The sequence below is a fragment of the Procambarus clarkii genome, chromosome 59, assembly GCF_040958095.1.
Source record: "Procambarus clarkii isolate CNS0578487 chromosome 59, FALCON_Pclarkii_2.0, whole genome shotgun sequence".
In the NCBI taxonomy this organism is placed as follows: domain Eukaryota; kingdom Metazoa; phylum Arthropoda; class Malacostraca; order Decapoda; family Cambaridae; genus Procambarus; species Procambarus clarkii.
In genome coordinates, this window is record NC_091208.1 from 22,317,463 (window position 1) to 22,341,472 (window position 24,010).

A 24,010-nucleotide genomic window follows, 5' to 3' on the forward strand; every position below is an offset into this window, starting at 1 on the left:
TTTCAAGTGCTTCAAGAGCAGACTAAATCGCACAATAACTAGTCTAGTTTTTTAAAGGTGTAGTTGTAGTGTAGCACATGTATTATTACATGTAGCATGAAAACCTGTATTACATGTTTTCTCCTTGAGGAGAAAACCCATGTATTACACGTTTTCTCCTTGAGGAGAAAACCCATGTATTACATGTTTTCTCCTTGCAATTCCGTAATCGTTATAGCTCCTACATCCTCAACCCGTGACTTTTTTTTCAGTCTGGCTCACGCCGTGGGCTCTATGTATGCTCGGGCCTTCTTCAAAGAGGACGCCAAGGCGGCCGCTGACGAGATGGTGAGGTACATCCGTGCAGAGTTTGCCAATATTCTCCATAACATCGACTGGATGGACAAGGCGACCCGCCACCGGGCTATGGAGAAGGCGAAGGCCATCACCCCACACATAGCCTATCCGCCAGAGCTGTTGCTCGACGAGAAACTCACCGAGCTCTATGATGGGGTAGGTCTCCTGGATGTTGAGTGAGCAAATGGCAGAATTGGTTTGAAACTTGTCTAGTCTTCGCTTCAATAAGTTAACTTATCACAAGTTAGTAGAATAGGCACTTTATACATTAGAGGATTGTTCAGTAAAACGGTCCATATTACACCAGCTGGAGTATAAAATGCTCCTGGCGTATGTAGAGCTAGAAAAGAGGCTTTAATATTTAGCGTCTTCAAAAGTCCAACCAAATGTGTATGTAATACCTTGCCTCCTGAAGCTGTAGTGAACAAGTGCAGTACAGCCACGAGTGTGTCATTTCTATACTTAAAATGGGTTCCGTTTCACTTTATTTTTCTAGCTGGAAATCTCTGGCGGTGACCTACTGGAAAGCATGCGCAACTTGACCGTCTTCGGGACGAACTACTCCTTCAAGCGACTGAGAGAAAAGATTGACAAGAAGGACTGGAGAAACCACGGCGCTGCCGCTGTTGTCAATGCCTTCTATAGTCCTTTAGAAAACTCCATACGTAAGTATATATTATCTGCTGGTGACCTTTAGGGAGCCGGTCGGCCGAGCGGACAGCACACTGGACTTGTGATCCTGTTGTCCTGGGTTCGATCCCAGGCGCCGGCGAGAAACAATGGGCAGCGTTTCTTTCACCCTATGCCCCTGTTACCTAGCAGTAAAATAGGTACTTGGGTGTTAGTCAGCTGTCACGGGCTGCTTCCTGGGGGGTGGAGGCCTGGTCGAGGACCGGGCCGCGGGGACACTAAAAGCCCCGAAATCATCTCAAGATAACCTCAAGATGACCTGTGAAATCTTACCCGCCCCGCGCTACCACTCATTGTATGTCCTGCTTGAGTTCATATACCCAAATTCTCTAGTGGGACTTTGTCTTCATACCCAAGAGATTAATTGGTTGGTTTTAACAAATTATCCCTCTTGACTAGCAACTTCCCCTCCCTATCCTCCCCAGTGCACGACTCCCACACACACACGCTGGGGGAGGCTAAGAAAGTTCTGGGGAATCTTGGTGAATGTGTAGTATGGCGCCAAAGCTTTGATACCGTCTCCTGTGTCTGACAACTCTCATTTTATTATATATATATACAAAAAGTTAGCTTTTCAAACATTTATATAGCAAGGTGAATCAAACTGGTGGAAAAGAGTACTGTTTTTGTGCAGGCGATGAGTCTCAATAACGTGGCTGAAGTATGTTGACCAGACCACACACTAGAAGTTGAAGGGACGACGACGTTTCGGTCCGTCCTGGACCATTCTCCTATACCCTGGAGAATGGTCCAGGACGGACCGAAACGTCGTCGTCCCTTCAACTTCTAGTGTGTGGTCTGGTCATAGTACTGTTCTTAATGGCAATTTTAATGATTGGAAATAACTGGCAGAAAGTCTTTAGAAAGACACACTACCTAGAGCTTGAAAGTAAAATATTTAATCTCTTATTTTCTCTCTTCCCGTTGTAAAGTTTTGTTACCTGCCCACAGAGTTTCCTGCTGGCATCCTCCAGGGAACATTCTTTGAAGCGGACAGACCCAAATACATGAACTTTGGTGCAATTGGCTACGTCATTGGTCATGAAATTACTCATGGCTTTGATGACACGGTGAGAAAACTATTGTGACCTGGATAGTTAGGCTAACAACCATATTTATTATTACTTTTAAGTTTTAGTGACAAGAGATTCGCTCTTGACAATGTTTAGAATCTATGAATGTGCAAAATTCTTTAGTGTGGGGTAGGATACCCAAATCATTTACAGGTAAATTGCTGTAAGGTTTAAATTTGTTGAATTTAAATTTTAACCTAGATAATTTTGGTAAGTTATATAATGGACTACACCCAAATGTCCCGTTTTAAGGCTCTTTAACTTCCCTATGCGTCGCCCCCCTGTAGCCATTTTACCTTTACTTTTTAAAGTGATTTATAATAAATATCTACTTGTAAAATAGGACTTGTCTCTCAAAGCAATCCCGTGTTAGTGTTTTAACATTATTCATGTTTGATGTTGTGTTGACAGGGACGTCAGTTTGACGCTACTGGCGACCTGCGCGACTGGTGGGAGAAAGAGACTAAAGACAAGTTCCTGGAGAAGGCCAAGTGCATCATCTACCAGTATGGCAACTACTCCGTTCGTGAACTTGACATGAATGTAAGTTGATGTGCAAATCTTGTTACCAGGGGCCAGATTCACGAAGCAGTTAAGCAAGCACTTACGGACCTGTACATCTTTTTTTCAATCTTTGGCAGCTTTGTTTACAATTGTTAAATAGTTAATGAGCTCCGAAACACCAGGAGGCTGTTTATAACAATAACAACAGTTGATTGGCAAGTTTTCATGCTTGTAAACTGTTTAATAAATGTAACCAAAGCCGTCAAAGATTGAGGAAAGATGTACACGTTCGTAAGTGCTTGCGTAACTGCTAAGTGAATCTGGCCCCAGTTTTGTTTCCTCCGCTTTACACCATTGTTGAATAGATTATATTGCAATTATAGATTTTATTTTTCTTACCGCCGCGTTTAGTTAGAACTGGCGAGGTGTTATAATGTTCACAAATATTATACAAAAAATGGCAGATTTTTTCAGTCCTTAACGCTTTTAACTGCCAACATATTTTAGATTATATCACCTTAGTTACACTGTCATCTCCCAACATTTTGGGGAATCTTACAGCTTAAAATATATAAAGATTTCTGTAAGCTTAGAGATTCATCCTTGTTTGCCATCCAACTGCTTTTGGAACGTTAACTTTTTGTTCCTTTTGTGGAGGTTTGGCCACGAGGCCACCATCCCAGAGTTGTGGGGATTGTTAGTCTATTTTCCAAAGATTTGGTACACAAAGAATTGTGAAATTTAAAATTATCAAAAGCAACTTATTGTATTTTTTTGAGGGACTTAAAAGCTCCCTGTATTAAACTTCCTAAAGTACAGAAACTATAGTGACTATCTCCCGTGTGCCTAAAGTTGTGCAACATTTGAAATTTGTTCTTTTTCTTGCAGCTGAATGGTATAAATACCCAAGGTGAGAACATTGCTGATAACGGAGGCATTAAGGAGGCATACTTGGCTTACAACCAGTGGGCTAAGGACAATGGCGAAGAGAAGACGTTACCCTCGCTACCTTACTCCACCAGACAGCTGTTCTGGCTGTCGGCCGCCAACGTGTGGTGTGGCAAGTACCGGCCAGAGACCCTCAAGCTGCGGATCTTGACCGGCGCTCACTCCCCGTCACAGTTCAGAGTCAATGGTCCCTTCAGCAATCAACCGGAATTTGCACGGGATTGGCACTGTCCCATTGGTTCTACCTTGAACCCCACCAAGAGGTGTTCTGTGTGGTAACGCGTTCTCCGCGGGTTCTGTTCGAATTTATAGTTTGAAAAAAAAAATTGTGCTAAAAACCTCTTTCCCCCAGACATGTTTGGTGCTTCAGGGACGATGGCTGGGCACCTCTCCACCGCGTCCCTGCACATCCTCAGTCGGCTAACATGTGTAGTGTGTCGGGAGCGTCCACGGCCGCCAGTGTTCACCGCATTATGACTACTATAATGGTGACTAATTCTGTGAAGCATAGAATCACAAGCTACGTATCTTTTTATTTAAGACGGTGGTGAGGCGCCGGATCATCTGTCTTTGAGTGTGTGAGTTCTCTCTCCCCGGCTGGGCCGTGGGATGTAAACCTCAATTTTACTAGACTTACCGTTAAGAGATATATATTTTTACAATAGTACCCCCCCCCCCCCCCGCCTCCACACACAAGGTTTTAAGTAGTCTTAAGCTCATAATGGAGTAATTTATAGTGAGTGTTTAACTTTGGGAACAAATCATTTGACGTTACTGAATTGATAACGATAGGTTCCTCAGCCATCCAGGCAGCCACATCCAGGCAGCCACATCCAGGCAGCCATCCAGGCCTGGTAAAAACATCACCAAACATCCGTGTGGTCCTTTGGCCACGGTTTTCCCTCCACTTAAATGTTATCATGCATTTTTAACACCAATTCCTCTACGCGTATTGAGACTGGAAGATGCATCCTTGGTACTTAAACTTTATTTTTAATTCTTGATCGACTATTGTTTATCCTTTTTAAATCTGCCCGTAGTATAGTGGGCAGCTCTGGGTGAGTGGATGAGTGAGTGTGTAATTGTTTTTACAAAAGTTCCAACACGTCCAGATAGATACCAATATATCTTGCAAGGTTTTTATTTTGGTTAAAAATGGAAGCAAATGTTGTTTGTGTGAACTCTGGCAAATTTTGTGCTGCGAGGAAATCTATTTATTCCATATAATATAGCATTTATTTTAAGCAGTTTAGTCTTGCATATTTGTAGCGAGGGGCTGGGAACGAGTCGGCATCTATCACAGGACTTTTACAAAGAGATCCTCGCTTGTATTAATTTTATAAGGTGTGGATGCAGGTGTGTGGAAAGTTTGTTATATAGGTTGTTGTAAGATTAGCGGTTCTGTTCATTCAAAGTGAAGATGTGATCCAGTCAGTTACGATAGACTTTCTCTACCCAGGTATACATCACGTGGCATAATTATCCTTGCTACCTCGGTCTCAACAGAGTCATGTCCCGCCCTTATTAAAACTGTGGGTTTCATTTTAATATTTATACCACTGGGGATCTGTGCGCTTCGGTCCTTGTTTTAATTATTTGCAGTGAAGTTAATGCGGTAACTAAGAATGTTGATAACATTCTGAAGGTTGTAAAGTAACTCCTCTTCTACTGGATCAGAAGATTGTGTTAAGTTCATTTTGCTTAAAACATTCTAAGAAAATGCTTAATACCTGTGCCTGGTTTTATTTTTTTTTGTCTGCACCACACAACACTTTCCCTTCCTCCATGCCGGATATATATTTATAATCCATATTTTAATAAATCAAATTACTATTTTTGGAATGCTCTTTAATAAAAAAAAAATTACATAACTTCATTAGTGATGTAAAAGTTATTGTACAGTGTATTGTGATTAATAAATTTTATGTGTATATAATTGTTATATTTTTAATGTTCCCAAATATTTTATGATGAGACGAGTGACTCTTAATGTTGAGAACTGGAAAAAACTTTCCTTCCCTCGTAACAATTACATTAAAAGCAATTACACGTGTAATGAAACTAACTTAATTTGGTATTCAATGATTGTGTGTAATGATTGTACTAATTACAAAAATATACACTTGCTACTTGTCTTTGCACTTTTATAATCTTGTTATATAATTTGCTAAATTGACAATAATTATGGTCAGGAATTAACATTCTGACCAGCGTTTCATCACGACATGCGGGCCAGAGAACTTAATGGAGCGCCGCCTGCTCCGGTAACTTTCAGTACCTGTGGGCGACACCTGAATGGTCAACACCCAACCTTGCCAGAGCCATTCCCAACCCCCGGTTACGGTGGTACGAGGAACACGGACACTATTCTTGAGAGTACGCAATTTGTTCCCAGTAACAGACGACCAACGACTCTGCCAACTGGCAAGGATTGAGGAATAACTGCGTTGAAGTCGGAATAAGGAACACCTTAACGGGAGATGGGACAAGTGCGGATAGCCTCCTCAGCAGCAGCGTCCGTACACTCGTGTAAGAACACTAATATGACTGAGAACCCAGCAAAACTCCACTGTATAGGTTGCTCCACCTGCTAGAGATAGACAGGAAGGAGACCATAGTGTTATCGAAACACAGTTAATGTCTGTAACAATTTAATTAACAATAATAAAAGCCGAAACTTAACATTGCATACCCCCTCCCCGCTCAGCTCGTTGTCGCCGTGTGGGGGCTTCGTGGGCGGCTGCTGGAGTGTGATGCTCCTTCGGACAGTCCTCTGTCCTTTTCTAGCCTTGTGCTCCTGCTGCCGTCCTCTCCAATTCTGCTGGGCACCTTTTCCTTTTCCTTCCGTTTCGTTTTTCTCCCCCCTCTTCTCCTATCTGCTGGCCGTTTCCTGCCGACCTTTTGCTCGTTCTGGTTCTTCCATGGACTTCTTCTATTTTGACGCCCGGGTGCTTGAGGAGGCATACTCATGCACCCGTAGAACTGCAGTACCCGACGTAGAGAGCGAGGGGAACCTTTTATTGTCAATCCCCACTTCGTCACTGAACCCGATCTCGACGGACTGTCGGTTTCTTAAGGTGGCGTTTGTGGGGCGTATACTCACGACGCACCCCTAGGAGGCCCCGACAAGATCGGCGATAGCTTCTTGTTGGGTGTCCTGCCTCTAATTGTGGCTCCATGGTGGGTGTGGGGGCACATTCGTGAGTGAATTCGTAATTTCGTCAAGATGATAACCCCTGTTTCGGCTGCTTCTGGCTTACCTTTTCAGGCTCGTGGGGTGGGCGACCAAGCCCCCGAGTCGGTCCGTATTGGAAGACCGGGCTCTGTAGCCTCCGCTGCATTGGGCCCCGACCTTGCTCCTCCTTTGGCCTCTCTGACTCCTTCCCCTGGCTCCCCTCCCTCCTCTGTGGTTGGGTCGAGCCCCAAGCCCCCAGTGGTGACTACCTCGTCCCCTGGCGCGGCTCCTTCTCTAGTTGTAACTACTGCGCCTTTTAACCCCTCTCTCTCTGGGGGTTCTCACCGCCGTTCTCGTCACGGCCGCCCTCGCTCGATTCCTTCCAGTTCTGCTACCTATCAAGCCTTGTTTGGTCCCGCTTCGTGGGCCAAATATTTTGATCTCCTCCCTCTTGATTCTGCGCCTCCTGACGATTTCTCCCTTCATCGACATCTCATTGATTCCGTGGATGCCTCCATTACTTTTAACCCCACTAGTCTCGGTACGCGTGTCGTTGCTGCTCCTTCTCAGGATGCTGCTTCCCGCTTGGCTGCCTTATCCTGCCTTGGCGAGACCCCCGTTCGGGTCTCGAAGAACGCTCAATTGAATGCCAGTGTTGGCACTATTTTGCTCCCGCCCCATGTTGCAACCGGTGTTCGGGACCTGCGCGACTGCCACGACGATATTCGCCATATCCTCGCTGCCCAGGGCCATTCTATTCTCCAGGTGGACACGTTTACTCGTCCCCCTCGTGGTAGTCGCCGTCAACCCCTCCGGGTTGTGAAGATTACCTTTGATGGTAGGACCCTTCCACCCTCTGTCATTCTTGCTGGTGCCAGGTGCTCTGTCCAGGAGTACATTCCTTCTCCTCGGCTCTGCAACAAGTGCTGGAGGTTTGGGCATGGTGCCCTCCGCTGCTCCGGGACTGTATCTCTCTGTCCTTTGTGTGGTGGCGAAGGTCACTCTAAGTCGGAGTGCACTTCTCCCCAAGCTCGTTGCCTCAACTGCGGTGAGGCCCATCCTACCTTCTCCCGTGCGTGTGTCCATTACAAGCTTGAGGCAGCCGTCCTCAACCTGAAGCACCGGGAGCGTTTATGTTTTCCTGAGGCGAGGCGCCAGGTTCGCCGGCTCCCGCCTTATGCTAATATCTCTTATGCTCGCGTGTTGCGCTCTTCCTCTCCACGTCCTTCCCACCTTCCTCAGACTCACAACCGTTTCCGGGCCTTGGACCCTGATGCGCCCACTGCCCCCTCCTCCGTTCCTTTGGGTTCTCTCCCGAAGGATCCTCCTCCTGGTCCTCTGTCTGGGGTTCCCCTTTCCTTCTACCCGGTCTGTCGTGTCTTCTGTGTCTTCTTCCTCGTCCCCCTCCGATCCTCCTTCCCATCCTCTTCCTCCATCTATTGGCTCTCCCCACCGCCTGTCGGTGCGGGCGGATGTCCATCGCTCTCCTAACGGTCGTCGTGTGTGCTCTCGTTCGGCTTCTGTTGAGACACTGGAATCCGTTGCCCGGTACGTAGTTGCTGGGACACCGGTCTCTTTAAGTCAGAAGCGTAAGCCTGGCTCCTCTCCTTCCTCTTCCCCGGCGGGTAAGAAGGCTTCGCTTTCTTCCTCAGCTCCTCCTCCTGGCTCTGTTGCTCCTTCCCCTCCCGTTTCGGTGCTTGCGCCCCCTGTTCCTGCTATGGAGGTTTCTTTGGCCCCTGCTTCCCTTTCGGTTGCTGCTCTTGCTGGGGTGCGCTCCCCTCTTTCTACTCCCCCTCCTCCTGCTGCTGTCCTTGACGGCTCCTCTCCGTTGTCTCCTCCTCTTCCTCCTCCTCCTCCAGACCCTGCCCGCCCACCTCTGCTCTGTTCTCCCGTTTCCTTCCCTCCGTCTTTGCTCGGTTTACCCATGCCCCCTAACCCTGACTTTGCTGACCCTGATCCCGACCCTGATATTCTTTAACGTGCTCTGTTGCTCTTTCGCCTTTGTTTCTTCCTTGTTCTCTGTTTTTGTCCTTTCTCTTCTCGTCGTTGTCCATTCTTCAATGGAACGTTCGAGGTTATTACGCCAATTTCCTCGAACTCCAACTTCTGATTTCGCGGTTTTCGCCCCTTTGTGTCTGTCTCCAGGAGCCAATGCTTGGTGCTCGTCCTGGTCGTTTTCGTGGCTATTCCTTTCTCTCCCCCCCCCCCAGCCATTGCTGGGGCTTCTAATTCTTCTGCTCTTTTGATTCGGGCTGATGTTCCCTTTGTTCCTTTACTTTTTCCTTCGCCTCTCCATTGTTCTGCTGCTCGTATCTTTGTGGGGAAATGGTACACAGTTTGTTCCATTTATCTCCCCCCGAGTGTCCCGCTCTCTCTTCCTGATTTGAAACACCTCCTGGACTCCTTGCCGGAGCCTGTGCTCCTGCTGGGTGACTTCAATTGTCGTCATTCTCTTTGGGGTGACGTTCTGACGAATACCCGGGGTCGCCTCCTTGAGCCGTTTCTCCTCTCTTCTTCCCTGTCTCTTCTGAATTCTGGTGAGCCCACTCATTTGGACTCTCGGACTCGCACCCTTTCTTGTCTTGATCTTTCTCTCTGCTCTTCTTCTTCTCTTTACTTAGATTTCACGTGGCAGGTTCTTGATGACCTCCATGGAAGTGATCATTTCCCCATCCTTGTTTCCTTTTTCTCTTTTCGCCCTTCCCTCTCTTTCCCTAGGTGGCAGTTTGCTAAGGCAGACTGGACCCTATTTACCCTCAGTGCTGCTCTCCCTGACCTCTCCCTTCTGCCTCTCTCTCGCGCTCTCCTCCTTTTTCATGACACTGTCTTCAACGCTGCCCTCCGCTCTATTCCTCGCTCTTCCTCTCGGGGTCCACGGAAGTGCGTTCCCTGGTGGAATGCGGACTGTGCTCGGGCTGTCCGCTGTAAGCGTGCAGCCTGGAAGAGGCACCGCCGTAGGCAGACGTCCGATTCTTTTCTTTTCTTTCGGAAAGCGAGTGCGGTGGCCCGTAGGGCCATCCGTACGGCTAAACGTGAATGTTGGGCATCTTATGTCTCGACAATTACGTCCGAGACCCCTCTGGCCCAGATCTGGAAGCGTATCCGCAAGATAGCGGGTAAGTTCGTTCCCGATGTTTCACCGGTCCTTCACCTCCATGATACTCTTGTGGCGGACCCGTTGCAGGTCGCTTCCGAACTGGGTTCCCATTTTTCTTCTGTTAGCTCTGGTCTTCATCTTCCCCAATCTTTCCTTCTTCGTAAACCTGTCCTTGAGTCTCGTCCTTTAGATTTCTGCACTCATCTTCAGCTTCCCTATAATGATCCCTTCTCTCTCTCTGAACTTCGTTCTGCCCTGGCCCTCTGCGGTTCTACGGCGGCGGGCTCCGATGGTATTCATTATGAGATGCTTCGCCATCTCCCTCCGAGCACGTCTCAGTATTTACTGAGTCTGTATAATCGGATCTGGGAGTCGTCGTCAGTCCCTGCGGACTGGCTCGATGCCGTTGTCCTCCCTGTTCGCAAACCGGGGTCTCTGGGTACTTCCCCTAAGGACTTTCGCCCTATTGCTCTCACAAGTTGTGTCTGCAAACTCTTTGAACGTATGGTTAACGTTCGTCTGATGTGGTTCCTGGAACACCATCACCTCCTCTCCCCTTCTCAATTTGGTTTCCGCAAGTGCCGCAGCACGACAGATGTCCTGGTGAACTTGGAGGTCTATATTCGTACTGCTTTTGCTGCGAAGACCTCCGTTGTTGCCGTCCTTTTTGACCTAGAAAAGGCTTACGACACCACTTGGCGTTATCATATCCTATCTCAACTTCATTCTTTTGGCCTTCGTGGTCATCTCCCTCTCTTTCTCCGCAGCTTCCTCTCTCGTCGTTCCTTTCGGGTGCGCCTTGGTACCGCTCTCTCTCCCTCTTTTCAGCAATACGAAGGTGTGCCCCAGGGTAGTGTTCTGAGCACTACTCTTTTTCTTGTTGCCCTCAATGGTCTTCTTTCCTCTCTTCCTTCTGGTGTCTTCTCCGCTCTCTATGTCGATGATCTTACCCTTTGTTGTCAGGGTGATGATTCGCCTCTCCTTCAACGCCGGCTTCAACTTGCAATTGATGCCGTGTCGTCTTGGGCCACAGGTCATGGCTTCAAGTTCTCTACTTCTAAGACTTGTGCCATGACTTTTACGCGGAAACGGGTTGTTCCTCGTCCCTCTTTGTCGCTTTATGGTCATCCCCTTGAATACAAAGATTCCGCGAAGCTTTTGGGGTTATTCCTTGACACTCGTTTGTCTTGGTCTCCCCATATCTCTTACCTCCGTGTTGAGTGCTCTAAGGCCCTTACCCTCCTTCGGGTCTTGTCCCATACTTCTTGGGGGGCAGATAGGCGCGCACTCCTTGCTTTACATTCCTCTCTCGTCCTGTCTAAGCTCGATTATGGTTGCCCTGCTTACTCGTCTGCTTCTCCTTCTACTCTTCGCCGTCTTGATGCTTTGCACCATACTGGGTTGCGCCTCAGTTCTGGTGCCTTTCGTTCGACTCCCATCCTTAGCTTGTATGTTGACACTGGCTTCCTGTCTCTCCAGGACCGCCGTGATCGCTACTGTCTTCGCTATCTTGCGCGGTCCTTGCAACATCCTTCCTCTCGCCTCTGTCGTGCTTTAACTTTTACCCCTCCTGCGGTTCCTGTTCCTCTTCACCACCTCCCTCTTTCTGTCCGGTTATCTCGCCTACAGGATTCTCTCTCCGTTCGTATTTCTGATGTTTCTCCTCGTGTTGTTCCTTCTTTGCCCCCGTGGAGGGTCCCTCTTCCGCGGTTTTGTACTTCCTTGACCCGTATCACTAAAGCTTTTACCCCTCCTACGGTTCTAAAACGCCTTTTCCTCGAGCACTTTTCTTCTCACTCCCGCTCCGTTTCTGTCTTCACCGATGGGTCTAAGTCAGCGGACGGTGTTGGCTACTCTGTTGTTTTTCCTGATCGCACTTATATGTGTCGCTTGCCTCCGGAGACTAGCATCTTTACAGCAGAACTTTATGCTATTCTCTATGCTCTTCGTCTCCTGCTTTCTCGTTGTCAGTCTTCCTTTGTGGTTGTTGTTGACTCTCGTAGTGCCCTCATGGCTCTCGGGTCCTTTAATCCGGTTCATCCGGTAGTTGTCGAGATCCAGCATTGGCTGTTTCTCGTTCACAGTAAATTTAAGTCGGTTGAGTTTTGTTGGGTTCCCAGCCATATTGGTGTGTCTTTAAATGAGCGTGCGGATGATGCCGCTAAGGAAGCTGTCCGCTCTTGTCCCATCTCTCGTAAAGGCATTCCGTATTCCGACTTTTACCCAGTTATCCATTCCTCAGTTCTTACCCGTTGGCAGGCTTCTTGGTTGTCTGTTACTGGTAACAAGCTACGTACTCTTAAATGTTGTGTTTCCTCGTGGCCGTCCTCCTTCCACCGTAACCGGCGGTGGGAAACAGCTCTGGCGAGGTTGCGTATTGGCCATACTCGCTTAACCCATGGTCACTTGATGGAGCGCCGCCCTGCTCCTTATTGTCCTAGTTGCATTGTCCCTCTTACGGTCGTGCATGTCCTTCTTGAATGTCCTGACTTCCAGGACGAGCGTGTGTCTTGCTTTCCGACCGCCCCTCGCGGTCACCTGTCCCTCGATAGAATTCTTGGTGACTCGGATACTTTTGATATCGTTCGCCTTATGCGTTTTTGTTCTCGTATTGGCATCCTTGGTGATATTTAGCGCCCTCTGATTATTTTGCGTCTTTGATGGTGCTACATAGCCTTCCCGGTTTGGTGCCTTCTTTTGATAATTACTTACTTACTTAACATTGCATATCTAAAGGAATACACAGTTTAAGAAAAGCTAGCTAATGATATTAGCATAGAGGCAACAGCCTACACTGGCAAGTCTTTGATGCATTATATGACGATATCTTCCACAGTAGATAAAGAAAAGTAATTGCAGAACTCCAGTTACCTAATACCAGCATGGTATAAAAACTTATCATAAGCTGCAGCATTTGTAGATCGGTGTTTAAAAGGGAATTCGGAAGTAATAACAGCTTATGCCATCTGTCGGCAGAAAAGAACACTATCAACAGGCTTGATCACAAGTAGCCATAAGGTACAGTTTATGCCATCTGTTGACATCAAATTACACTATCAACAGCCATCCTTCAAAATACTGCTAACGCCATCTGTTGCCTCTCCCATGCACTATCAATAGCCAAACAGCAACCCATAACGCGGGTTGTTGTGCTGAAGTAAGAATTCCTGCGCTTGTTTATCATTGGTAGATATTCTTTGTTGACATTCTCCACAGCAGCCAATCACAAGAAGGGACAAGGGTCCACCCACTTAATAAATCATCAATGTTCAGCACACTAGCCATGCTTATGACATTCGGCTTCAACTTTAACCTACTTAAAAGTGAAGTGGTAATTATTTAAGTGATAATTAAATATTGCAGGATATAATAACAGCTGTTCGAAAAACTGGCCTGGTTACCTAACGTGTGACGTCTTTAGTGGAGGGGGGGGGGGGGGTTGCCTCAAAACGATTAACATCTATGATACGATGCTCAGCCCTCATATTGGATTAAATTATTCAGATGGAAAATTTATGCACAAAACAAAAAGGTTAACAAATCTTTTGCTAGGCCAAGGAACTGCTAGATCTTACTATTGCAAGGTAGATTCACCCGATCTATTAAAATGAGGGATAACACTAGGTTAACGCTTGGGATTCAGCATTTCACATCATGCAGATTTAACACTGTTGCACCTGTAGCAACTAGATCAACATTCGCACACTGCACAAGTCTTCAAGTGTCTCTTCTTAATCAACCAGAGAGTGGCAGAGAATTCCTTCACACCGAGAAACTCGCCTCTGTATACACACAGTTTAGCCCTGGGCTGTGTTCTTTTTTCTTGACAAACTTGTTGGAGTTAGAAGTTATTGACCCTCTAGAGGTTATAAAGCTTTAAACCAAACCAAGAAGCATCAGTATTCCCACAGACCAGCCAGGAGTAACAGCTCTACTAGCAGGCAACTGCAGCCAGCCTCCACCCAGCCGTTTGGCAGATGGACTTCCACCGGCTACATCATACTGACGGCAGAGTTCCGGAGTACATCCGGGTCAGGATAAATCCTTATCCTGACCCCTTCCAAGGGGATACAAGACACTCCGTACATTGACAACATCGCACACTAATATTTTTACCACTTCGGACACCAGCTTTCGATGTTTCGCATATGTGTACGTGTTCCACATTAAAACGACAATATAATGCTATTAACAATTAAAATCTTCTATTTAACAGGCATATAGTTATTAAATGAAGTTTAGTGATGTAATAGACATAATCCGGAGTTGGTAGGGACGCCGCCCGCCAGCGTAAACACAACACACCCGAATACCCACAAACACGATACAACGCACAAAACACAACACTTCTGTCAGTTTTTAGATAAACTACTTTTATATTTATTATGTGAGAGTTATACTTGTATAAAATGATAACTATTATAGGTAAGCGCCTAATATTTAATATTAATCAATAAAAAAGAAGTCAGAAGCCACACGCCTGTCTGTACATGTCTTTTGTGTAAAAGTATTTTGGGCGCTCACGTACTTGTGCGCTAGCTGGCGTTCACAACTGTTCTCGCCTACAAGCATTAGAATTAAACAAACGAATTTATTTTTTCATTTATATAGAAGAAGAGAAGGCTACCCTTGAGCCTATAATATTCATCTGATCACTGGTCTCCCATTTGGTCCTCATTGCTTTATCTTACTATTATTGAATGTCAATAACCGTATTATGCAATTTCAATTTCTTCTATTTCTTTCTTTATTATGCACCCCATACCCATCCCGTGGGCGGTGGTGTAAAGGATTACAGAGGCACATAATCGGTTCAGGAACTGAACCCTCTAGTTCGTTTAGCTAAGCAAATAACAATGTTTGACGCTAGTTACAAAATTATTAATGTTGTATACACATGTACACACACACACACATACATACATACATATATAATTATACCAGTATAATCTAATAATATATACTGGTCTAATAAAATAATTAGACCAGTTAATACTCTCACTCGTTGTGTTAGGATATGTTAGCTTGATAAAACTGACTTCATTGTTGAGAAATGTGTTAAACAATATATCTGACTTATCAAGACTGTAGCTTGCTTAGCAAAAGGAACTTTTTTTTTAAATTTGGGTTCAGTTTAACTACCGCTCAAGGGATGAGTAATTGGGGCATAATAAAGGAACTGTAGCGAGTAGATTATCCCAATAATATACTCGCTCCAAATGCATTGTTAATATTCCCGTCAACCTTCGGAGATGAATGAGGTGAGGCGTTGCCCGGGCATATAAGCAGCAGAATAGCAAACATTAACCAGAGTCTACTTTCAAGTGTGGTCTAGAGCAGACACTTGCGAGATACTGTACCGACACTCAGTGCGCTCAACTCACACCAAAGTATCACCTGTGTACTTCTGTATATTCGACCAAATATATATATAGTATCTTAGTGTCTGTGTTTATTTGTCACCATACTTTACGTAACAATAGAATCGTTACATTGGTGACCCCAGAGTGTTTCGACGATACCCAGCCACGATGGACTACAACAAGGACTCTCACTGGACCTCTACTGCTACTGTTTGCTGTGATGGAACACTGCCAACACCCTCGCCACAGCTATGATTTTCATCGCGTCCATCTCTGCATTTTCATCTACTACGGCTTGCTGCTCCACGATCGTTACTCACTCATCTGAGCCTCATCAATGATTACATCATGTTGGATCTACAGCTTGTCCTGCCGACTCTCCGTCGCTGCCAGGGCACTGCTTGTCCTACGCCCACGACAGCTGCTCTGTCATCAGATTCATCTACACGTTCACTGCATTTTGATACTCGGCCGACTCAAGCCCTTTGCGCAGTACAGGACTTACAGCTTGCGTTTCCTCCACTTCGTCGCCTTCAGGATAATTCAGCTCTAGATGTGATTACCTCGTTGTCCTAACTACGTGCCTACATTACCTCCTAATGTCCTGAATTTTGTTCGAACCACAAAGCTGTAAATGCTTCACCCCACGTACTTTAAATACAAATAATCGCCAACAGAACCTAAAACACCTAAGCCTATATATGCACAATATACTATCATAATTTACATTTGAGAACATTCCTGTTTTGAATGAACAGTATGTTAAAATTTATGAATGCGTCTGTGTGGTCGACCGCTGGATGTAATGGACTAGTCGAGGACGGGGTTATTACAAATCTCCAATAATCTATCAGTGCTGCAGTCGGTGGATCCGCCAGTCAGAACGTCGGACGGTCGACCTGCGGCGATACTCTGGTCCCAGGACGAGAGAGAACCACGATCGCCATCTGTTCGGAACGCTCTAATGTTCCAGGAGCGAACCTATACCCAGTGATGGAACATGCCGGCTTTGTGTAAAGCCCATTCATGACCTAATTATTAAAAGGCACCAAACCAGGAAGGCTATGTAGCACCACCAAATGCGCAGAATAATCAGAGGGCGCTAAATATCACCAAGGATGCCAATACGAGAACAAAAACGCATAAAGGCGAAAGATATCAAAAGTTTCAGAGTCACCAAGAATTCTATTGAGGGACAGGTGACCGCGAGGGACGGTCGGAGGCTTTATACAATTGACTCTGGTTCGTAACCGGCAAGTAGATATACAGGGTACTAGGTAGATAAAGTAGAAATCTTTACCCGCAAATGGGAGGAAAAGTGGGGGAGGGGGAAGGCTTCATGGCTAGACATGGCTTATGAAGAAGAGTATAAAAGACGCCCAAGTCGCGATTGGCAGTGCCCGATACCTGGTTGACAGGGTTCTGGGGGTTCTACTCCAAGTCCGGCCCCGAGGCCAGGCTTGACTTAAGAGTTTGGTCCACAAGGCTCTCGCTTTGAGCGGCCCATAGGCTCACCACAGCCCGGTTGGTCCAGGCCTGTTAAGTAAAGTAAACCAAGCCCGAATCCCCCCAATCCATCTTTCCTCACCGAGTGGAAATTGTGTTTTTTTGTATCATCAAGTGGGAGTAATATTTAATGTATTATGCAGAATATTTGTTGCATACAAATGAACACAAGTATATAGTGGAAATTTACCAAGTAGATATGTTTATATTACCGCATGTCACCATTAGAGTCACCAGATATATTATTGAGAATTATACGTAATACAGTCTATAACAAACGGCTTGCCGTTTAAAAAAAAAATTAAAGTTACTATTTAAAATAGATAAATGTCAATTCCTCCCCAGAGGTGGGTTATGTTCCAGGAAGAAAAAAGACGGACAAGAGGAAAGGCCACCCAAGTGTGTGGCGCAGTTCAGCTGCCTGCGGACCTTGCAGCCAAGATGAGGTATTATGCAAGTTATGACGACTTTCTTACTATCTAGACATTGTATAATATCGTTGCCGGGGATACAAAATAGAAATTCAAATCTTCAGTCAATTTAATTATTTTATAGACTAAATAGTGTTACACTGCGTGTTTACAGGTGTTGTAGTGGAGACAAGCGTCGGGGCAGCAGCGCTGGTTGTGGCCACACTCACTGTCGTGGAAACACCGGTGTTCCTGCGGCGGCTACGGGGGTAGAAGACGATTTGTTTACAAATGCCTTAAAGAATAATAAAGTGAAGCATTTTACCGAAAAAGTTCAGAAGAGTAAAGAAATCTTACCTGTCCGTGAGGACGTCTACAGGTGATTATATTGGGTGGGCAGCGACCATGGTGACCTGAGGATAAGTTTTATTAATCAAAATTATCAACACTAGATATTTAAACCAAATTAAAGCCAGGAATTCTACATACTGTCGTCCCTGTGGGTGTGTTCTTCCGGGGCGCCGACCACCAGGACCACCGCACTCACCAACACCAGCAGCCGCAACTTGAGGAGTGAGAACCACGCGTTAACTACACGCAATAGAAACTTTGTATCAAGAAACATAAAAAAACATCATTAACACGATAACCAAAACAGAATACAAACCATGATTAAGCAACAAAAGTTATACTGGGAATGAACAAGCAAGTTCCGTAGGTGCTGGTGGGAATGGCGATTGAGTCAGCTGCAACCCCTTATATACCTGGAGACTCCCACCCCCCCACCCCAACGCCCTCCCCCCCTCCTCGAACACTAAGGTGAAGGGAGGTTGTTCGAATGTTAATTATGCCTTGACAACATCACTCACTTTAACTGGTTTAGTTTAGTGTTTTGTCTTAATAATCTTCAAGTGTTATTAAGGCCTCCACAGTTGGTTCCTCAATAATCAAGACGCTATTGTTAAGTGTACTTTAGACCTAAATATTACCCAGCTTTAATTTACCTCTCAGTGTGTATACACCGAGGTATGGACTACTTCTATCACCTATTTGCCTGTCTACCTACTTAGTATACTTAGGAGCTACAAGAATTTTGCCCCAAGAGTCTAACACTTATATGCTGTGCTTACTATATTAACCTGCAATGTTAAATGGGATTCTTGTATTGTGATTTGTGTATTTGTACTCACTGAATTTGTGCGCCCTTTGAGGGACTTGAAGTAGAGGGGGGAGGGGGTAGAAATAGCCTAAGCTACTCTATCCCTTGAAGATGTATTGCCAGACACACAGACACGAACCAAAATAGATAGGCAGCTAGACACACAGGTGTTCATTATAAGGTCTGTCAGTTGGGGAGTAGCCTAGCCCCCACACGCAGTCTCTTGAATTAATGTAATTTAATACATAAAATGTGTCCAAGAAGAATACACAGAACACACTCTATACCACGTAACAATCAAGATGATCGATACATACCACACACACACACTGTATGTTGTTTTAGATTCAGCTACTCGGAAAAAAAATTCTCCAAGTAGCACGGGCTATAGTAAGCCCGAAACACACTGCATACCATGTATCAAGTCATACAAGAGTGGAAGTCAGGTGGAATTAGTTCCTAACTTGCGGTAAAGGAAATATGGCGGCAAAACAAAAGAACTGCATTACTAAGCCGCTCATTAACATATAATTAAAAAAAAAATAATTTTGCGAATACCCCGGAATGGTGTTCATGATTATTGAAGTTTCCATTATTATATAATTCTCATTCCATTGGATTTTTGAATTGGGATTAAAAAGGGGATTGAAAGAGCACGATAAGAAAAAAAAAAAGAGATCTTAATGTACTTGATGCGAGAGGATGCCAGGAAAAGCCAGGAAGATTATGATCCATATTTAGAGGAGTCAACAAACTGAGAGCGTGATGCTGGTTTTACCCATAGGGTGTCTATAGTGGCCTTGTAAAGACAGGAAACCGGTGGGATGTCAGGCTTCCCCAGATTCTGTTTTTAACTGTTGGATGTTATCTCGGCACTTTAGGCTACGACGGGTTGTCAATGTCTCGAGTTTGTTACCAGCTGGAAAAACATCTATTGTGGCCGACATTTGGCTTAAGCTTGATGCTCTTTTGACTCAAAATGAGGAAGAGACGACAGTTTGTGAGTCACTTAATTTGATAGTCCTAAGAACGAAGGTGAGGGGGGTGACTAATCCTTTCCTAGTCGTTGCCAAGATTTTGCAACGTAGTTTGTGGATCTGATGTAGTCAGTGATTCCCTTAATGACGTCAAGGGAAGGGCTATGTTAGGTTAGGCGATATACCATACCTAACCAAAGGGTTAGGTATGGTAACCTAAGGGTCACACATGGAAAATACTGGAGGGACAGGTCCCAAATCTGCACAGTAAAATAACAACGTACTGGAGTGAACGATATGGAAGAAAATGCAGAATAGAACCAGTGAAGAGCAGAGGTACCATAGGCACAATCAGAGAACACTGTATTGCCGGACCAACCGGGCTGTGGTGGGTATGTGGGCCTGCGGGCCGCTCCAAGCAACAGCCTGGTGGACCAAACTCTCACAAGTCAAGTCTGGCCTCGGGCCGGGCTTGGGGCAGTAGAAGAACTCCCAGAACCCCATCAACCAGGTTAGGCGGACGCTCTAACCCTTAGGTTAGGCATGTTGATTTATACAAAACATCAACAGCGAGGATGTTGGTGGATCTCTGCAGGTGTTAAGATAATACCAAGGTGGCACAAGAACGCAATGGGAGAGGCTGGCTGGTACTAGGTATACAGGCCGCGTTCAGGGTAATTCAATGTGAAAATAACAATTTAGGAAGATTAGGATATATGGGTGCGAGGTGCAGAAAATAGGGTTAACCTGTGCCGTGTGATTATCAATACACAAACTGTACTCAGGCCGTTAAAGCCACGGCCGTCTCCAAAGACACATGTTTCAACTTCTATGTATTGTGCCTTAAAAAAGTTTGTTCTCGTATGTAAGTTAATATTATATATTAAATGTATGTGTATAGTTAGGCTTAGGTTAGGATAGATGTTTAGGTTCTGTTGGCGATTATTTGTATTTGAAGTGAGTGAAGCATTTACAGAGTTCCGAACAAGAGAAAAAGAACATCACCTTCTTTGACCACTTTTCTTGACGGAAAACTTTCAGAGATCATTTTAAGAGTAAATTATGGATACAAATATTTGATGACCTTTAATAATACAGGCTATACACTAGTTGAAGTTCAAATATGTTTATTGAGACAAGAAAGATATACATCTCAAAGGGATAGAGTAGCTTAGGCTATTTCTACCCCCCTAAGACTTGTTGAAGGCATATTTAGCCGCGACCAGGCCTTGTCAATGTCCGCTTGCAAGTACTGAGAGGGTGACAGAAGTCCTTGCAACAACGCTCGTTCCTGTGACAGTCGCTGTCACGTTGACACAGGCGACCCTGAAATGTTAGAAGAGAATGTTAAAAACATTCTAGAATTTACGTTTGAAATCTCAGGATTTCTGGGTTATAAAATTAAAGGCTTAAAACTAGTGGAGTTGAAGAAAGACTGTACCTGGGGTGCTTTAGGGTCGGGAGGGCAGAGCCGGCCATCAAGTGGGCAGGAACCAAGATGCCCTGTGGATATAGAAGACATTTGTTGAAATCAATTGTTAAAGTTGTTGTTAAGATGGTAATTGCTTTAAAATGTGATAGTTTATACATACCTCCAAATCCTTGAGGTATGCCAATCACCACACACACCAGAGCCGTCAACACCAGCAGACGAAACTTGAAAAAGAAGAATTGTACATAATGTAAACTAAACATAGGCGTCGTGTTTGACTTTAGGCATATCAGTTTTTAATGGGTTATTAAGGTCATTACAATCTTATTAACCAACCAACAAGTATACTTAATGCTATGCTCAGAAGTAAACTTATACTGAAGCAATGAACACTTCTATATGCGCTGCTGAACCACAACAAGCAAGACAGTGAAGCACTAAACAAGACAAATCATTTTACTTACCATCATTGAAGCGAACAAGATCTGAAACCAACGAGGTTGTGAGGCGACTGGTGTGTGGAAGCTGAGCGCTCCTGGTTATATATGACGACACAAGCCCCTCCCTCCCTCCTTAAACAAACTTTTCCCATTAATCATTCCAAGATTATCTCACACCCTCCCCTCCTCCCTAGTCACAGAAGTCATTGGGGTCGAGTGAAGGTTAAGACAACAGAACCAATGTTACTGACAACAAATATTAGTAATAAATGAAAAAGTTTAAGGTAGCACCTTCCTGCATTTAAGCTGGCCAGTCGGCTGCCAAAATGCATTATTTTCTGGTGGGAAACTGGTATATTCATGTACTGCATATAGAATTAATAATTAATATGTATACATGTTGCTCAATTATTTATCCATTAAGAATTCACATACATAAATGTACACGGTGGGGGGACACACACGGACCTTCCTCCACACCCGCAGCAGTAATGTTCTGTTCAAGTTTGTTGCAGAATCATTTAAGGGCGCTTGTTAAGCATTGGAAGCTGCAGCCTACTGCATCACTTACCATTATAAAATAGAGCACCGACGATAGGGTTATGTAATTGTCTCCGTTGGCATTTGTATTACGACCATATTACCCAATTATAACGCTTGTAAATTATACTTAAACGCTTATAATAAATTACTTTTATACTACCCAAGACTAGAACGTTCATATCTTGACCATTCTCAAGTCTTGAGAATGGTCCAGGACAGACCGAAACGTCGTCGTCCCTTCACGTTCTAGTGTGTGATCTGGTCAACATACTTCAGCCACGTTAATGTGACTCATCGCTGACAACACACATTCAGTAGTTCCCTCAAGCCATGAGAACAGAGTTAGCCTCGCATGACCGATACGAAGCACAGCACGTGATAATCTACAAAATTATCAGTGGAATTGAGAGGGTGGACAAACTATTTAGCATGGGTGGAACACTAGCAAAAGGGGACAGGTGGAAACTGTACCCAAACGAGCCACAGCCATTAAATTTTGTCAGGGTCGGTAGGTTAAATGGAATGCATTAGATAGTGACGTGAAAGCAGACTACACAGTTTTAAATGTATATTTTCTAGAGCCCAATAGGCTCTAATCTGTCCAATAGTTTATTTACAGTCTAGAGGCGTATCAAAGAGCCAGAGCTTGCAATGGGCGCCCCCCCCCCCCCCCAAGCACAACTAGGCGATTACAAAAGCAGGCAAGGTCACCAGACTAGCTTTTGATACTAGAAATATCCTTCACTTTAAATTATCCATTTACTAGTTACTCCCCCAGGAATTTCTTAAAAAAGGTATTTATGCAGCTAAATTAAGTGCAGGATCTGCACTATTTCCAACCCTCTTCCTTACCTGCAACAACAAAATGTCCTGATGTTTACATTGAGATCTTTGTTGCAAATTTTACGGTAACTTCCATAGTGTTACTGTAGAAGACTGCGCCCACGGACGTAATATAGGAAGTAGTCACGATTTCAGAACTCAAACACTTCACTGGTCTAGTAAATATTGTCAGAGCACGTTCTGCATTGAAGCCATGTTTTGTTAGGCTCCACAGGCGAGACACTGCGCATACCTCCAAGGTCTTGCGCCAAGGATATTTAGAAGGTTCACCTGCGTTGTGGAGCTCCGAGTTGTGCTTACGCCAGAGATTTAAACTTAGTTATATATCTACACATTTATATACGCACAGAAGAGTGATCTTTTCGGGCAGGTTTGGAGCCCAACCTCACAGCATTACCTGTGTGAGGTTTTTATCATCGATAAATCTAAGGGAACTCTGCGTTTAAGCGAATAATAATGCTGGTAGACAGATGCCTGATGACGTCATGCTGATATGGGAGGCTTATGTTACTTATCCCTATTTAATGGATATTTATATAAATTAACTCAGTATAAAAATTTATTATATTTTTTTCGTAATATTGACACCGACATGAAATTGTCGTATAGTTTGGCAACATAGGGGAGCGTAGTGCGGCTGATTTAATCACAGGTATTAGACGTGTGCTATGAAATAGACATGAAGGATAAAACTAAATAACACATAGCCTCGAGCCATGGACAGAACACAGAATATAAAGACAAATGGGAAGAAAGCAAATAGTACAGGAAAGATCACAGAAACAAGTCCAAAAACAATCCAATATCGGGCACATGAAAAGTACATTATATACCTAAACACACACAGACCGGGAAAAACAAATCAGACACACACAGCCAGAAGGGTCACACAACTCCACGCATGCAAACACATAACCTGAACGCGCAGGAACCGGGGACACAAACCTGAACCACACACATGCAACCACCCACTCCACAACTACACACACACACACATACACAAACACCACAACACATAGGAAACAGGTGCAACAGGAACAAAACACTGATAACCAAAACACCCATACTTGTGAGGGGTAATCTATCATCGGATACATCTTAACATAGGCATCGCAAATCATCCACTCCCGCCTGGTAGGGCAGACATCCCCACGACACCGCGGGTGCCTCATGAAATCCGGAACCACTATATCAGGCGGAAACCCGGGCGGAGGCGGACGCCCCCGAGCAGAGGACACCGAGGACGAAGGTGGAGGCTGGAGAGGCGGCAAGATCTCCACCGACAAAACAGGGGGCACGGAAGCCACCCGCCGGAGCCACATCAGCACCTTGCATATCAACCTCGCACTCCACAGAGGAAGAGCCCTCAGAGTCCTCATCAACACATTCCGCAGCCCACTCACGAGGCGGCGACACACTCCTATTCGTCCAAGAATGCTTGGAGACTGGTAGTTAGTCGTCGGAGCTGTCACCTCCAGCAAGAGGCACCGAAGAAGAACAGTCAGCAGCCTGCT

General features: G+C 45.1%; 2 protein-coding genes across 6 annotated transcripts in view; one reads left to right on the plus strand and one right to left on the minus strand.

The window, feature by feature from the left end:
• Positions 1–5,487, plus strand: part of Nep2 (Neprilysin 2) — a 93,467-nt gene extending 87,980 nt beyond the window's left edge. For all 5 annotated transcript variants that reach the window (XM_069306986.1, XM_069306988.1, XM_069306990.1 and 2 more), the window contains exons 10-14: positions 252–492; positions 833–1,001; positions 1,978–2,096; positions 2,511–2,642; positions 3,492–5,487. In XM_069306986.1, coding sequence (XP_069163087.1) covers positions 252–492; positions 833–1,001; positions 1,978–2,096; positions 2,511–2,642; positions 3,492–3,830 — 1,000 coding nt within the window. In that variant the 3' untranslated portion in view covers positions 3,831–5,487. The remainder of the gene's footprint in view (positions 1–251; positions 493–832; positions 1,002–1,977; positions 2,097–2,510; positions 2,643–3,491) is intronic.
• Positions 5,488–17,214: 11,727 nt separating this feature from the next.
• LOC138349499 (waprin-Thr1-like) lies at positions 17,215–21,264 on the minus strand. Its single transcript, XM_045758755.2, has 7 exons — positions 21,135–21,264; positions 20,831–20,894; positions 20,680–20,741; positions 17,770–20,564; positions 17,592–17,667; positions 17,460–17,515; positions 17,215–17,363 (listed from the first exon to the last, which is right to left on the minus strand). Exons 1-4 carry the CDS (start codon positions 21,138–21,140, stop codon positions 20,451–20,453), a joined length of 246 nt encoding a protein of 81 aa, XP_045614711.2. The 5' UTR covers positions 21,141–21,264; the 3' UTR covers positions 17,215–17,363; positions 17,460–17,515; positions 17,592–17,667; positions 17,770–20,450.
• Positions 21,265–24,010: the final 2,746 nt, after the last annotated feature.